General features: G+C 42.2%; 6 protein-coding genes across 6 annotated transcripts; 1 reads left to right on the plus strand and 5 right to left on the minus strand.

Moving 5' to 3' along the window:
- GCK72_007739 (uncharacterized protein) lies at positions 1-2,299 on the minus strand (the record flags this gene model as incomplete). The annotated part of the gene is made up of 8 exons (XM_053726413.1): positions 1-41; positions 87-184; positions 228-341; positions 387-490; positions 575-697; positions 1,170-1,502; positions 2,075-2,158; positions 2,207-2,299. The coding sequence occupies 8 exons, from the start codon at positions 2,297-2,299 to the stop codon at positions 1-3; spliced, it is 990 nt and encodes a 329-aa protein (XP_053590607.1).
- A 1,775-nt stretch (positions 2,300-4,074) lies between these two features.
- GCK72_007740 (uncharacterized protein) lies at positions 4,075-5,372 on the minus strand (the record flags this gene model as incomplete). Its single annotated transcript, XM_053726414.1, has 2 exons — positions 4,075-4,314; positions 4,506-5,372. 2 exons carry the CDS (start codon positions 5,370-5,372, stop codon positions 4,075-4,077), a joined length of 1,107 nt encoding a protein of 368 aa, XP_053590608.1.
- A 510-nt stretch (positions 5,373-5,882) lies between these two features.
- On the minus strand, positions 5,883-6,910 carry GCK72_007741 (uncharacterized protein; the record flags this gene model as incomplete). Its single annotated transcript, XM_053726415.1, has 6 exons — positions 5,883-6,062; positions 6,126-6,281; positions 6,358-6,406; positions 6,450-6,557; positions 6,613-6,796; positions 6,844-6,910. 6 exons carry the CDS (start codon positions 6,908-6,910, stop codon positions 5,883-5,885), a joined length of 744 nt encoding a protein of 247 aa, XP_053590609.1.
- A 3,865-nt stretch (positions 6,911-10,775) lies between these two features.
- Positions 10,776-11,069, plus strand: GCK72_007742 (uncharacterized protein; the record flags this gene model as incomplete). The annotated part of the gene is made up of 2 exons (XM_053726416.1): positions 10,776-10,884; positions 10,933-11,069. The coding sequence occupies 2 exons, from the start codon at positions 10,776-10,778 to the stop codon at positions 11,067-11,069; spliced, it is 246 nt and encodes an 81-aa protein (XP_053590610.1).
- Positions 11,070-12,165: 1,096 nt separating this feature from the next.
- On the minus strand, positions 12,166-13,284 carry GCK72_007743 (uncharacterized protein; the record flags this gene model as incomplete). Its single annotated transcript, XM_053726417.1, has 1 exon — positions 12,166-13,284. One exon carries the CDS (start codon positions 13,282-13,284, stop codon positions 12,166-12,168), a length of 1,119 nt encoding a protein of 372 aa, XP_053590611.1.
- A 76-nt stretch (positions 13,285-13,360) lies between these two features.
- On the minus strand, positions 13,361-14,593 carry GCK72_007744 (uncharacterized protein; the record flags this gene model as incomplete). The annotated part of the gene is made up of 1 exon (XM_003095328.2): positions 13,361-14,593. The coding sequence occupies one exon, from the start codon at positions 14,591-14,593 to the stop codon at positions 13,361-13,363; it is 1,233 nt and encodes a 410-aa protein (XP_003095376.2).
- Between the last annotated feature and the right edge of the window lie 1,790 nt (positions 14,594-16,383).

Consider the following 16,383-nt stretch of genomic DNA (forward strand, 5'->3'; position numbering starts at 1 on the left):
TCAACTTTTTTGGTTTTTCGATTTCTCGTCACAGCACTTTTCTGAAAGTATTTGGATGTAAAGTGATCTATAGTTACTTGTTTTACCGGTGTTTTCCCTTGATTTCAATTTCACAGTCATCTGATCGGATTGCAATGATTCTGCTGTGCTCGTCGTAGAGGCAGTGACAATAGGCATCAGCCAACTGTGATAATGAATTTTTCACTTGAAACCATGATTTGACTTACTCTTTCTGAAATTGCGCCGTCACAGAAGCGGAGGTCGCATACATCAACAGTGCCCGATATTTTGAGTCAATGAAGTGAAGCTTCTCAATCCTTTTGGAGACAGTTTTTCTATAACTGAAAAAAATTGAGTGGAATTTGAAGAAAACACGCGGTACTTACAGGTCTCGGAAGTTTTCCCATTTTCCTATCCACTGCTTCTCAGAGACTAGATTTTTCCAGAAGGTATCCAGAATGAGCGGTTGCTTTTTTTTGAGGACTTCTTTCTGAAATCTGATGTCAAAATATCTCGGTTTCGGAATATCCGGTATTTTTGATTTTAGATTACGATTGCTTTGGAATATTCTCACCTTTTCAATCAATTTTATTATTGTTGATAATCCGTCGAAACTTCGGAATTCCAGCGACGTGCGATCAAAATAGGCGGTTTGGATTGAAGAAAAATCGATAACTAATGAGACGACGTGGATCTTCTGGAAGAGAATAGAAGAATTTGGAAAAGTAGAGTAGGCCTTGACGTTAGTTCAAGTGAGCGTGAAAAATATTCCATTTTTCTCTGAAATTTTTTCAATAGTTCACGGGTTTTTTTCAGATAAAAATTTTTAATTTTAGAAAAAATTGGAAAAAAGAGAAAACACCCGCGAATTTTTTTTTGATTCTATGAAGTTTGCTATGGCAAGTAGTTACGGCAAGCTTCCTACAACCGCGCTCTACCGAAACGGAGAAAAATATTCGGTGACTGGTAGAGAACAATCAAAGGCGAGAAAATTTTATAAAGTTAAATCAAAAAGTTAAATTTAAATAGGTAAAATCAATGAATATGAAAAGAGAATGATTTCAAAAGAGGAGATAGAACAGGAAAAGAACGTAGAATATAGAATGACAGATAGAGAATAAGAACATTCACTGACTCGGTTCGTATTTCTCAAAAACCAGAGCTCTCACATTATGTTCTGAGAAAATGATTTTTCGGCTCTCCATCTTCACAACGGCATCGTCAACACACTTCCATTTCGTACCACATCGCATCCAACTCACATAGTGGCCATTACTGCGTGGACAGAATTCTGCAAACGAGATCACGGTCCATCTGAATCCAAACATCTCCACTATGGAGTCTGTGGTTAGATTATAACTTTTATTTCCTCCGTGATCCACCATCATGACATGATAACGACCTTTTGGAGTGACCACCCTCTTCCGATACATTCTTCCACCACAACTGTGCTCACATCGTTCCGAGCACAGTGTTGACATGTAGGAATCTTCGAAACTGTGCTGGAATGTTCCAGACTTACGGACCCAGAGATAACTCGTCTGCTTAACTTCTCCTGTACTTTTACTATCACTTTTAGTACACCATTCACAATTCTTCTCGTATTGTTCCAGAAATTGAATGGGCGTGAGGTCGATTGCTTCCGTTTTTCTCGTAAGTTTTACAGTTTTCCTCCGATTATTCCTCGGAATTTAGAATTTTCTGCTCGGATCGTCGTCCTGTCCAATAACTCTCCACAATAGTGCAAAAATTTCTCAAAAATTGTTTAATCGATTCGAAAAAATCGGATAAATTCTGGAGAGAGTCCATTGCTGATGAGACCGTGCTCTCAATTCCTGAACATTCTTTTTCTTGTTCTTGTCCAATGGAAAACGGTCGAAACAAGCAATTTCTTCTTTCAAATAGAACTTACAATTTTGAATATCAAAAAGATGCATTTCAGTTATCTTTGAGAACTTTTCAGACAAGTTTTTTCTGATTTCTGTTTAATGTCATTTATGTTTGGAAGTTTTGTTGTATTTTCTAACTAAAACAAGAAAAATAATTTTATTTAAGCGATTCGAAAAGCTTTTACTTGACATAATAAGAGTTCCAATTCTCTTTTCCATTCTTCGAGTAGCGAAATCATCATTTCGGCAAGTGTGACCAACGAGATTTCCTGAAATAGGAAATTTTAAAATTCTTGCGGTTGTTGACGTTTTAATACCTTGTCCCGTCCCAAGTTTTTCATATCATTCCAAAGTGGCTCCGAATTTTCGCATCCCGCGAGTCTCCACGCCATCAAATCGAGCGCCTCCATAATGACGTATTTGTTTACTTTCAATACGTCTCTCTCTCTCCTCATGTTCAGATTCCACGACGGTTTTCGCAATGTTTTTGAGAAGTGACAGCATTTGATGTTCCGTCAACATCTAAAATATTAGGATATTCATATGAAAACATTATTGAAAAGGTGTATGGAATGAAATATTTACCTTCATTTAAGTTTCTTTTTTCAATGACAACAACAACTCATCCTGCGCTTTCATTTCGTCGTCTTCATTGTCGTCGACCTCCTCGTTGTCATCTTCATCATCATCGTCATCTTGCTCTTCATCCTTCCGAGTTTTCGCATTCTTCTTCCCATTCTTCTTCGCAGCGACTTTTCTGAAATTAATCCAATTTGAAGTGATCTATAGTTACTAATTATACCTGTGATTGCCTTCAACTATAACCTCGTTGCAATCTGATCGTATCGATACGATACGATTGTGCTCATCGTATCGACACATGCATTGACCCTCCTGCAGCCTTCACTAATGAATTTTACACTTGAAATCACGATTTGAGTCACTGTTTCTTGAAGGCGTCAGTGACACGAACGGATGACAAAAACAGCAATAGAGCTCGTAACTTGAAATCTATGAAGTTGAGCTTCTCTATCTTGTGGGCGAGACTCTGGCTGAAGCTGAAAAACATTGAGTGGAATTGAAGAAAACACGTGGTACTTACTGATCTCTGTAGAAATCTCAATTTCCCTTCCACTTTTCTTCTTCAACAAGATCCCTCCAGTGTGGGTTTACGATAATCGGTTTTTGGATTTTAATGCCTTCTCTTTCTGAAATCTGAATTCAAAATATCGTGGTTTCGGAATATTGGGTATTTTTGATTTTGGATTACGATTGCTTTGGATATTCTCACCTTTTCAATTGACTTAATTTTTGTAGATAATCCGTCGAAACTTCGAAATTCCAGCGACGTCTTCTGATCAAAATAGGCGGTTTGAATGGGAGAAAAATCGATAACTGATTGAGACGACGTGGATATTCTGGAAGAGAATAGAAGAATCTGGAAAAGTAGAGTAGGCCTTGACGTTAGTTCAACTGAGCGTGAAAAATATTCCATTTTTCTCTGAATTTTTTTCAAAAGTTCACGGGTTTTTTTTCAGATAAAAAGTTTGAATTTGAGCAAAAAATTGGAAAAAAGAGAAAGTTTTTTTGCTATGGCTATGGTTGATGAAGTTTGCTATGGCAAGTAGTTACGGCAAGCTTCTTACAACCACGCTCTACCGAAACTGAGAAAAATATTCGGTGACTTGAGAGACTCAGAGAGAAAAATCGTTTTTGGACAATATCTGCCCAAGTTCGATTCCTCATACCGTACTTTAGTTTTTTCCTTTTTCTCCTTGTTTATTTTCCCAGTTTTTTGTTAATATTCAGTCTTTAATTTAAATTTGAGTTATTTATTGACATTGAATTTAAACAAGAGAGTGCAATTGAGGCGGGGGAGATAGGGAGAGGTAGAGAACAATTAAAGGCGAGAAAATTTTATAAAGTTAAACCAAAAAGTTAAATTTAAATAGGTAAAATCAATGAATATGAAAAGAGAATGATTTCAAAAGAGGAGATAGAACAGGAAAAGAACGTAGAATATAGAATGACAGATAGAGAATAAGAACATTCACTGACTCGGTTCGTATTTCTCAAAAACTAGAGCTCTCACATTATGTTCTGAGAAAATGACTTTCCGGCTATCCATCTTCACAACGGCATCTTCAACACACTTCCATTTCGTACCACATCGCATCCAGCTCACTTAGTGGCCATTACTGCTTGGACAGAATTCTGCAAACAAGATCACAGTCCATTTGAATCCAAACATCTCCACTTTGGAGTCTGTGGTTAGATTTAAAATTTTATTTCCTCCGTGATCCACCATCATGACATGATAACGACCTTTTGGAGTGACCACTCTCTTCCGATACATTCTTCCACCACAACTGTGCTCACATCGTTCCGAGCACAGTGTTGACATGTAGGAATCTTCGAAACTCTGCTGGAATGTTCCAGACTTCCGGACTCAGAGATAACTCGATTCCTTAATTTCTCCTGTACTTTTACTATCACTTTTAGTACACCATTCACAATTTGTTTCGTATTGTTCCAAAAATTGAATGGGGGTTAGGTCGACTTTAAGTTTCTGTAACATAATTGAAATGTTTTTTTCTATTTTTTGCAAAACGTTACCTTGATGAGATTTGAAAATGTTTCACGAACATCATGTACTCCATTTTCAAACGTTTCATCCAGAATCCGTCTCAAGTCACTGGTTGTTTGCTTATCTCTTCTGAATATCGCAGTCATCAAATCGAGAATCTCATTTTGGCAATAATCTTGAAATAGTGCTCGAATCTCCTTGCAACTGAACAGTATATTGCAGATAGTATTGAGAGAGCATTCTGGATTAGCTGAGTGATTCTCAATTAGCAAGTACCCTTGATCGGACGCCACGAAACGTTTCAATCCGTTTATAGCCATCTCAATCTCCTTAGAAATCATTTTACTCCGAGATGATTCATTCCCTTGCCAAGCTATATAATTCATCGGGTTCCAGCCGGGAAGATGACGGACGACGCATTCCTTTGGGATTCTCGAAAGTATTGACATTTCGGTCCTTGAATGGGGATTGAACGTAGGAGTGTAGTTGAGAGGACAACGGTATACTGAGATAGGAGGCAAATCGTTTTCGCCGTCAATATTTGAATTTGATCCGGAATCTGATGAATCTGACATCAGCCTCGCCACACCTGATTCTGGTTCCTGTGGAGACTCCATACCATCAACTTCTTCATACTCATCTTCTCCTTCTTCTGAATCCACAACAACTTCCATGTGCGGGGGTTCAAAAATTAGAGGAGACTCGATTCGTGGGTAGTCGTCAAAATGATCTCTATCTTGATTTCTGTCGATTGCTTGAACATCTTGGTGTGAAATATTCATGTCAACGTCTTCCATGTTCTCATCATTTTCTGGTTCTTTGTCTTTTCCATTCCCACTATTGTTCTGAATATCTTCCGTATTTCCAGCCTCCTCATCATCCGCTTCATCCTCCATTCCGTACCAGTTGAGTACTGGAGATCTCACTCTACCACTGATAACACCTGTTTCGAAAAATAAGAGTTCTGATTTTCCTTTTCTCAATTCTTATTTTTATGCGTTTCGGAAATTGAAAAGGGGAAAAACGTGATTGGAATTGGACGTAACCAATCTTTTACGGTCTCTTATGTTTCTTATTTCAACAGAAACTATTTCGGAAATCAAAAAGATGAATTTCAATAATTTTTGAGAACTTTTCAGACAATTTTTTCTGATTTCTGTTGAATTTAATTTATTTTTAAATTTTAGTTGTATTTTCGAGCTAAAACAAAAAAAATAATTTTATTTAAGCGATTCGAAAAGCTTTTACTTGACATAATAAGAGTTCAAAGTAATCACACTTCTTTTTATTCATTCATCGAGTAGTTCTATCACGAGTTTTGCTAGTTCAGACAACGAGATTTCCTGAAATAAGAAATTTTCCCATTCTTGCCTCACGTTGCGATACCTTGTCCCGTCCCAAGTTTTTCATATCATTCCAAGTGGCTCCGAATTGTCGCATCCCGCGAGTCCCCACGCCATCAAATCGAGCGCATCCATAATGACGTATTTGTTTACTTTCAATACGTCTCCCTCCTCATGTTCAGATTCCACGACAGTTTTCGCAATGTTTTTGAGAAGTGACAGCATTTGTTGTTCCGTCAACGTCTAAAATATTAGGATTTTCTAATGAAAACATTATTGAAAAGGTGTATGGAATGAAATATTTACCTTCATTTCAGTTTCTGCTTTCAATGTCAACAGCAACTCATCCTGCGCTTTCATTTCGTCGTCTTCATTGTCGTCAACCTCCGCGTTGTCATCTTGCTCTTCATCCTTCCGAATTTTCTCATTCTTCTTCCCCTTCTTCTTTTCATTGCAACTTTTCTGAAAGTATTCCGATTTGAAGTGATCTATTGTTACTAATTATACCTGTGATTGCCTTGCACAACTATCTCATTACAATCCGATTGTGCTCATCGTATCGACAAGTACACAGAGCCTCAACCAACCTTCAACAATAAATTTTACACTTGAAATCACCATTCGACTCACTCTTTCTTAAATTGAGCAGTCACGCGTCTGGATGTAACGAAGAGCAAGAGAACACGGTACTTCAAATCAATGAAGTTGAGCTTCTCTATCTTGTGGGAGAGACTCTGGCTGAAATTGAAGAAAACACGTGGTACTGGAATTGAAGAAAACACGTGGTACTTACTGGTCTCTGTAACTGAGCCAATTTCCCTTCCACTTTTCCTCTTCAACAAGACCCCTCCAGTGTGGGTTCAAGACGATTGGTTTTTGGATTTTGATTCCTCTATCCAGAAGTTTCAACGCTTTCTCCATAAGTGACTGTATCATCACTATTTCAGTCATTCGGTTGATTGTGACACTTTTGCTTTCTGAAAATATGATTTTGAAGAGAAATATGGATTCTATAAGAACATACCTCCCGGAAACATTGTTTGATACTCGGCCCAGTTGATGCCGAACTTAGAATGTTCGTAGTGTTCCATGTTTCCAAAACGAAAGACACGCAGTTACGATGGTGAGTGATCTGAAACGAAAATATTCATAGTCTATAAGAAAATAAGTTGTTAAAATGCTAGAATAAGAGATCAATCTTTTATCAATCGGTTCTGAGTTCAATTTGTTTTAGGAACATTCATTTCCATTGACAAAGAATATTCAAAATAAAATTTTCAAGGCTAGGACCCCTTTTCCATAACAAGACAATTTGAAACTTTCCCTTTCTGAAATCTGATGTCAAAATATCTCGGTTTTGGAATATCCGGTATTTTTGATTTTAGATAACGATTGCTTTGGATATTCTCACCTTTTCAATCAATTCAATTTTTGTCGATAATCCGTCGAAACTTCGAAATTCCAGCGACGTCTTCTGATCACAACCGGTATGGATTGAAGAAAAATCAATAACTGATGAGACGACGTGGATATTCTGGAAGAGAATAGAAGAATTTGGAAAAATAGAGTAGGCCTTGACGTTAATCAAGTGAGCGTGAAAAATATTCCATTTTTCTCTGAAATTTTTTCAAAAGTTCACGGGTTTTTTTTTCAGATAAAAATTTTTAATTTTAGAAAAAATTGGAAAAAAGAGAAAACACGTGAATTTTTTTTGATTCGATGAAGTTTGCTATGGCAAGTAGTTACGGCAAGCTTCTTACAACCGCGCTCTACCGAAACTGAGAAAAATATTCGGTGACTTGAGAGACTCAGAGAGAAAAATCGTTTTTGGACAATATCTGCCCAAGTTCGATTCCTCATACCGTACTTTAGTTTTTTCCTTTTTCTCCTTGTTTATTTTCCCAGTTTTTTGTTAATATTCAATCTTTAAATTAAATTTGAGTTATTTATTGACATTGAATTTAAACGAGAGTGTACAATTGAGGCTGGGGGAGATAGGGAGAGGTAGGGAACAATTAAAGGTTTTTGGTTCCTGCTCCATTTAAGGAATATTCATTCTTTCAATACTGTTAACACCTGTTTTGAAAAATAAGAGTTCTGATTTTCTTTTTCTCAATTCTTATTTTTATGCGATTCGGAAATTGAAAAAGAGAAAAACGTGATTGGAATTGGACGTAACCAATCTTTTACGGTCTCTTATGTTTCTTATTTCAACAGAAACTATTTCGGAAATCAAAAAGATGAATTTCAATTATTTTTGAGAAGTTTTCAGACAAATTTTCTCTGATTTCTGTTGAATTTAATTTATTTTTAAATTCTTGTTGTATTTTCGAGCTAAAACAAAAAAAATAATTTTATTTAAGCGATTCGACAAGCTTTTACTTGACATAATCAGAGTTCCAATTCTCTTTTCCATTCTTCGAGTAGCGAAATCATCATTTCGGCAAGTGTGACCAACGAGATTTTCTGAAATAAGAAATTGTCAAAATCTTGCGTTTGTTCACGTTTCAATACCTTGTCCCGTCCCAAGTTTTTCATATCATTCCAAGTGGCTCCGAATTGTCGCATCCCGCGAGTCCCCACACCATCAAATCGAGCGCCTCCATAATGACGTATTTTTTGAAGAAACATCGCATTTGATGTTCCGTCAACGTCTAAAATATTAGGATCATCATCGTCATCGTCCTCTTGCTCTTCATTCTTCCGGATTTTCCCATTCTTCCCATTCTTTTTCCCCTTCTTCTTCCCATTCTTTGCAACTTTTCTAAAAGTATTTCGATTTAAAGAGATCTATAGTTACTGGTTTTACCGGTGTTCTCCTTCTACACAAATCTCATTGAAATCCGATTGTATCCATGCATTAGTAGTATGTATGATCTACGTATCCCCCCCCAAATCGTGCCCCCGGCCTATTACACTAGGGCGGGGAAAAACACCAGGGCGAGAATCGGGGGAGGCGAAAAGAGATAGATGGGGGAACCCCCTCGATTTCAAAACTTCGCGCCAATTTCAAACTTCGCGCCAATTTCAAATTTCAAAACTTCGCGCCAATTTCAAAATTGAAACTTCGCGCCAATTTCAAATTTCAAAACATCCCGCCAATTTCAAAATTCAAAACCAGGGGCGAGGATCGCAAGGGGGGGAAAAGATAGAAGGGGGGAGGGGGGGGGGGGGGGCTCTCGATTTCAAAAATTCGCGCCAATTTCAAATTTCAAAACTTCGCGCCAATTTTCAAAACTTCGCGCCAATTTCAAAAATTCAAACTTCGCGCCAATTTTCAAAAGTTCGCGCCAAATTTCAAATTTCGTGTCAATTTCGAAAGCTTCACACCAAAGAACATACAACAAGGAAAAAAGGCCCAAATTTCGCAATCATTTCAAAACAAAATTAAAGGACCGACCAGAAAACCACCACCGCGGCCTATTACACTAGGGCGGCAAAAAACAAGGGAAGCGGGGAATCGAACCCTCGATGTATTGCGCGAAAACTCAAAACGCAATAAATAAACTATTCGGTTCACAGGTAGACCGCAAAGTCCCAAAAACGGACGACCGACGGCTGAGCGGCCGCAAGCGTGCGAGTGGCGAACGATCGGCGCCTAAACGACCGCAAACGGGCCAACGACGGCCCGTTACCGGCCCGCCAAATCACTGTTAAAAACCAGTCAAGAAATGGATTTTTGAAATACTGCTTCAAAATCATTGTTATGTCATTTAGAGTCAGTAGAAGTTGTTTGAAGCTATCATTTTCTTGTTTTCGACATGTTATGAAGCAAACGGACGAACAACGGGTTAATGGCGGCCGAAAAAAGGACTAATGGCGGCCGAAAAACGGACTAATAGCGACTTATTGGCGTTTCATAGTATTCAAACAGCCTGAGAAAGTATTTGGTGTAGAAAAATACTGAAATCTATACAAAAGTAGTTTTAGTATTCCAGTGACTATATAGAAGTCTTTATGCTGATTTTTGAAACTAAATGAAATCATGTAAAGCAATAATGTTGCTAGTGGTACAACTAACAGCTATAGAGCGAGAGGAATGTCTATAGTTGGTTTACTGAGCTTGTACAACATTCAGCTTTTCATATTCAAGAATCTGTTAACTCACAAAACCGAACCAGAAGGATACATTAGTGTATCTTCTATTCACAATCTCACAAGTATTACTGTAGATTCGCTGTCTGATCACTTCTTAGTTTTGTTCAGACAGTTTTGATTTTTTTCAAGAATTTGTTTTAGAAATTATCAGGCTTCATGATTTTATGTGTTTTTCTCAAAAAACTATCATTTTTCACTGAAATTTCCGAGTATTCGCATTTTTCTAATCGACTCGTTGAAGCTGAAGCTTGCAACGACACTCCGAAATTACGGCAGCGCGCCCTGTTTGTCGTAAATCGACACTGAATTTTTTCCGCGTCAACATTTTATTTCGTTCATTTTCCTTCAATTTTTATGGTATTTCTTCCGTTTTTCTTACATTCTTTTCAGTAAAAAAGGTTTATTTTTCTGTCAAAAACGTTTTCACTCGTTATTTATTATTAATTTCGACGAAATTGTCTATTTTCAGGCTAATCGAGAATTTCGTCGTCGGCGCGACCTTACTGGACACTAAAAACCCAGGAATTTCAAAGGATTCGTAAGGTTTGTATCAGATAATTGCGTAACCTAAGTGAAAAATGTGGATATTTTCAGCAAATACCACTGGAAGCCCGAAGTTTGTGTCCATATTGACAAGCGGAAGAGCTAGTTAATCGATAAGGAGAAGAAGTTCTTCAGTGGAAACTGGACTCAGTGGGAAACCAAAAGTATGATATTCGTGCTAGTTTAAATACTGCAAACTAAACTAGTATTTTTCAGTGATCAAACGGTCAAGGTCCACATGGTTTAATGAACCAAGTTTGAGACTTGGATACACTATTGTCGAATGGCGATGACCACCACTAAACAATAGCATCAATGGAAACGAAAGGAGGAGCAATACAGCAACAACTACTATCATCTGGAGGAGAGGGACCACGTCGTCATCATCATCAAACCGACATTATTGATGCCGATGCAACCGACAGTGGAAACGAACTATCGATGAGATGAAGTAGTAGTGAAGTCTTTATAGGCGATTCAATGTCCCATCAAGAGCGTCTTCTCGGTCAAACGGCTACTTCGTCGATTCAGGGATTTCAACAATTCACTGGTTCCCTGTTCGATTCCCCGCCATCAATGCTCTCATCAGCCAACCATGTTGTCAAATGACATCTTCCCAATTCGATCATCACGAACTTCTGGCTTTTGGATAATGAACGTTCAGGACAAAGTGAGCAGTGCCGAGAACAAAGAAGCAACTTTTCAGTGATAAGTAAGTTATCCAATAACTATGAATTGTGTTGTAACTTATTATCTTTCAGGCTGATTCGATTCGTCTACATGCGAATTCATCTCAACGAAGATTGCGAATCAAGAGAACTGACGAGAAGAAGAAGCGAAGACAGTAAGGCACGACTCGTCTGTTTGACGCAGAAAATTGACAAGCAACGAGCCGATCGGCGAATTTTCTAAATTATTAGTCACCTAGTTATTATGTTTCTTTTTAAAATTATTTTTCTAAGTGTCAACTTTTTTTGTTATTAATTTTATTTTATAATAAATGCGTATTTATAATTACGAGTACTGTTCGCAAAAAACCATTTTGAATAAGCCTAATGGGGAGCGGGAAGGGACCAGAATGGTTTGAAAACGGATGAAAAACGGTCCGTCAGCGGCTCAAAAAGCGAGAAAACGGGCCGTCTACGGATGTCCGACGGACCGTTGACGGCCCGTCGGTCAGCCACAGAATGTTCGCCGGTGATCCGGCGCTGGTCCGTTTTTGGGACTTAGCGGTCTACCTGTGTTTACAAAAACTAGTGATCGGTATTGGTATTCGTTGCAAAATTTTTTCAAGTTTTGATATATTTCAAGCGGAAATTTCCAAAAAAATTCCCACACTTTGAGAAGGGAGAGAGAGAGAGAGAGAGAGAAAGAGAGAGAGCCCGGCGCGAGTCGGAAAATTTCAAAAACGACGAGAGAGCGGGCGCCACCACCACTCACCGATCGCCATGAACAAATGCAAAGCAAATGAAAAAAGCGGCGGCGGCGGCCCAAAAAACGCGCCTGACCTCCGCGCCTGGATCTCCGCGCCTGGACCTCCGCGCCTGGACCTCCGCGCCTGGACCTCCGCGCCTGGATCTCCGCGCCTGGACCTCCGCGCCTGGACCTCCGCGCCTGGACCTCCGCGCCTGGATCTCCGCGCCTGGACCTCCGCGCCTAGTGTCCAAAAACAAAAACAAGTGGTTATTAATCATTTATTAGAAATTTAAAGTTGTAAAACTGAAGATTCTGGTATCCAACTGTCAAACTCTGGGCCATATCCCTCCCACCGCACCAAACACTCTTTTCGACGCCCGCGCGTGCGGCGCGCCAACACTTGTTCGATTCGATATGTGCCTGTCGCGTTGTACGTGCATTTTGTCAGTTCTTGAGAGTAGAAGATTCCCTGTACGGCCTCGCCGTTCGTATCCACCACATTGTAGGTGACCGGGCGCCCCGGCGACACCTCACTAATCACAAACACCTCGGTGGTCCAGCCCTGTTCGTAGCCCTTGTCGAAGAATCCTCGTTTCGAAGCGAGCCGCACGTGGTCACCCACCGCAAACTTGATCTTGAACGAGGGTCGTCGAGCGTTCTCGGGAAGCGGAATCGGAAAATCACCGAGGCGCACGTCGACAGGGCGCTTTCCGATACCGCGATTCACGCTATGGTTGATTGCGTGAACCACGTGCGGCAGCTCATCAATGTATCGATGCCCGTACGCGTGGGTCATGTATTTTGCAAGACGTGTTTTTAGTGTGCGATTCGCGCGCTCCACCATCCCACACTTTACGTCATTTTTTGGTGAGACGTGTTTAATGTGGTGCTCGTCGAACAGCTTGCGGCACACACTATTGTAAAACTCTTTTCCGTCATCGGTGAAGATGATCGTGGGGGTGGTGCCCATCTCGGTGAAAATTTGCTCAAAAGCAGCGGCCACCACGGCGCCACTTTTCGACGTTAGCGGCTTCACGAACAAAACACGCGTGTAACAGTCGATGACGGTGAGCAGGAAAGTGATCTCGTCGTTTTTCCGCCGGTACTTTGCCATGTCAACGAGATCGGCTTGCAAGTCGGTGTAGACGCCGGCCGCCTGGGTTCGCGCGCGCGGGAACCTTTTACGGTTCGGCCGATGAAGGGTGAAACTTTCGAGATCCTCGAGCGCCGATTCGACCTGCTCATAACGGAGTGACGGGTGAGTCTGGCGCACGTGCCGATGAACATTTGCGACAGAGGTGAACGCGCACGGAAGCGCCGTGTCGGTCCACGCGCGATGAATCTCTCTTTTAATCGAGGGGGAGGACGAGGAGGACGAGGACGAGGACGAGGACGCTGACGCGACCATGTTGTTTTCAGAAAGAATTATTAACAAAACCATTTATATACACACAAATTTGACACTGAAACACTCGCTCACATTGTTAAAATTTCCACAAACGACAATATATTCGGCCGCCGGCTGGTGCTGCGGGGCCCGCGCCTCGAATTGTTCGTCTCTTTTTTCGTTCCGGCCAAAACTCGTCATCATCGCCCACGTGTGGACGTTTAGTGCCTCGTCTCCAAGACACGTCTGGTTTGACATCATCTTCACTGTCGCTCTCTTCTCTCTTTTCTTTCTTCAAAACCGGATCAATCTTTTTATCGTCGTCGTCATCGTCGTCGTCGTCGCTGCCGGGCCACATTTCTTGCACGAGTTCAACCTTTGGCTTTACCAGTTTCTCCTCCTCCTCGTCCTCGCGCTTTTTGATTTTCTCTCGTTTCACGGCAGCTGCGAGTTTTCCATTTTTCAATTTCGCAACATGCCTCCTACCAGTCCATTCTTTTTTGGGTCTCTCGGTTTGGTAGGGCGCAAAACGGTAGTCTTTCCGGACTCTCCACACGGGCAACTTACCGCCGGTTGGGTCGAACAGCTCCACAAACTTTCTTCGCTTTTCAGGAATTTTAGAGTGCAAGATTGGGTGCCGGCGCTTGGGTGGCCTCCTCTGATTTGTCGGCGGCGGCGGCGGCAGCAACGGCGGTGGTGAGGGTCTCGTCGGCTGAACGATATTCAGTTTTTGCTTCTTCACATTATCCAAAATTTTGCGTTTTCTCGACGTTCGCACTGGGGGTGATGGCAGTTCAAGAGTCGCGGCTGCAACGCGTCTTTGTTTCATCGTAGTCTCAAAACGGTCGTTATCCTCTACATCATCCACATCCACATGTAGACGTTTTCTTGAGAGTCTTCTCGCCGTCGGTTGTTGTTGTTGGTAGGCATTGTCGGCAGACTCTGTTTTTACCCTCTTGAAGACTGCAGGCAGCTCTTTTAGGTCGTCGTCGTCTTCATCCATCGGCTCTTCCGGCTCCTGCTTTTCAATTTTCGGAACGACGACGGCGAGTTCTCGTTTCAGCGTAGGCACTGCAACCGCGCCCGCCGACGCCTCATTGTTTGAATTTTGTTGAGAATACGTGTCACGAAGATCGTCAAACACTTCATCAGTCATAATTGGCAGCTCTCGGTGTTGTCGGATGCGATAGAGCAAATCCTGATAGAAACGACACTTTTCACTGGTTTCAAGAGTGGGATCGTTCAAAATCGTCTCGAGAAAGCGCTTAGCCGACTCAACAGCCGAACCATCTTCGTAGGGAACAATGTGATACTTTCGGATCAACTTCATGGCAGGAGCCGAGTCGCGGCAAGAGCTGGGATAATGAAGGCTGCCAACTGCCGCTTGCTCAGTTTATATAGAATTTTTCGGGCCTTGTCCACGCTGCCGGTTCGAGACAGCGTCTCGAGTTGAGGGTGAATTGGCTTCAAAAGTTCGAGTTCTGACGCGCTCAGGGGAATATTTTTGGTGTTTAGCAAATTGTACACAATTTCAACCAAAATGTTAATCTGCCGGGCGCTTGCGTGACCTATCGCGTTACGATTGTGACGCAAAACCTTGTGAAGAAAATCGCTGTGGATAATGAGACGGGCTGCCATTGCCATGAAAAAATGGCGTGCATACGCACTTGCACACCTCTTTATATACGTTTCTTCGCCGCCGCCGCCGCTAGACTGGCACGTATGCGATCGGGTAGGGAGACAAAAAGTTGGAGAGGATCCGCATACGCGGCTCACTCAGCGGATCGTTGTTGATTAGTAGGGCTTGATACGGGGCGCTTGCCATGACTTGTTGATAGGCGGCGTACGCGCCGCGCCACTTTTCTCCAAACTGTTGAACGAGTAGGTTTCGGACTTGCGCGGCGTCGGAGAGATTACGCATAAGTATAATGTATGTGCTGTTGTTTCGGGTGAGTGGTGGGAGCGCGAACGCCGACTGGACCAAGTTGAATATCGCGCAATTGAGGTGATGGGCGTACACACAAAAGAGGTCGTTGAGCAGGTTCAGCGCTTTTTTGTCACGCGCGAAAAAGTTCATCAGGTCATCGCACACGACCACGTTGTTCTGATCCTTGTGTTGCTTGAGCAGCTCAACGTCTGGAAGCCCCTCAATAGCGCGCAGTTTACTCAAGTGTCTCGGTATGCTCGGTGTGTCACACCCGTAAAACCAGAAAATGTTGTCGATGGGCACGTCGAAGCACGTGTCCAGCGCGCCCAACACGCCCCGCAGCAGCGTTGTTTTACCAGACTGAGTTGCGCCAATTATGGTTGTCTGTGAGGGGAACCGGAATCGGAAGCCTGCCGGTTTTGTCGCCACATTTGGTTGAGACGAAACAGACACGGGCATAGCGCCAGCACGATCGAGACTGTGAGGAAAAAGTTGAAAGTGATTGGTAGAGCCGCCGATGTGTTGTCTTCGCCGCCGCCTCCGCCGCCAACTCTATCGAAATGACAAAGCAAGGCGCTAGCGTTTTCAGCGATGGCGGTGGCGGTGGTGTTGTTGTAAAATGATGATGAACCGTTTAGAAGCAGCAGCGGGTTCATGCTCTCACCGCCGAATGAGTTCCGGCCGTGCCCGCTAGCACTCCTTTTATACCCGTTTCTGAGCAGCTAAAGTGTATAAAAGGCGTGTGCGCGCCTCCCATCGGCATCATCATCATGTCTGACTTTTATATCACCCTTCCCTCGTCGGTTCCGAATTCACAGTTCCCAAACACATCATCGCGATACGTGACCCGACTGCCCGACGTTCTAACACTTGAGCGCGACAAGTACCGCGTCGCCGCCACCGACATTATCTATCCGTACTCGTTTGTGAACGTTGGAAAAGCGCTAGACTTTTGGATACACTTTCGGCCAGCGGCGTCGTCATCACCACCGCGAATCCCGGTTCACGTTTCGTTTCCACCGGCGCAATACTCGACTGCCGATCAAATTGTGAGAACGCTGAACAACGACAACAACGTCGTCGAGGGCGGCCCCGCGTCGCGTATGAAACGTGCCGCCGTCGATTTTGAAATTTCGAGAGCGAAACGCGCAAAGCCAGAAGGAGCGGCGGCGGCGGCGGGCGGCGGCGGTGAG

This window comes from Caenorhabditis remanei, chromosome II (assembly GCF_010183535.1).
Source record: "Caenorhabditis remanei strain PX506 chromosome II, whole genome shotgun sequence".
NCBI classification, from domain to species: Eukaryota; Metazoa; Nematoda; class Chromadorea; order Rhabditida; family Rhabditidae; genus Caenorhabditis; species Caenorhabditis remanei.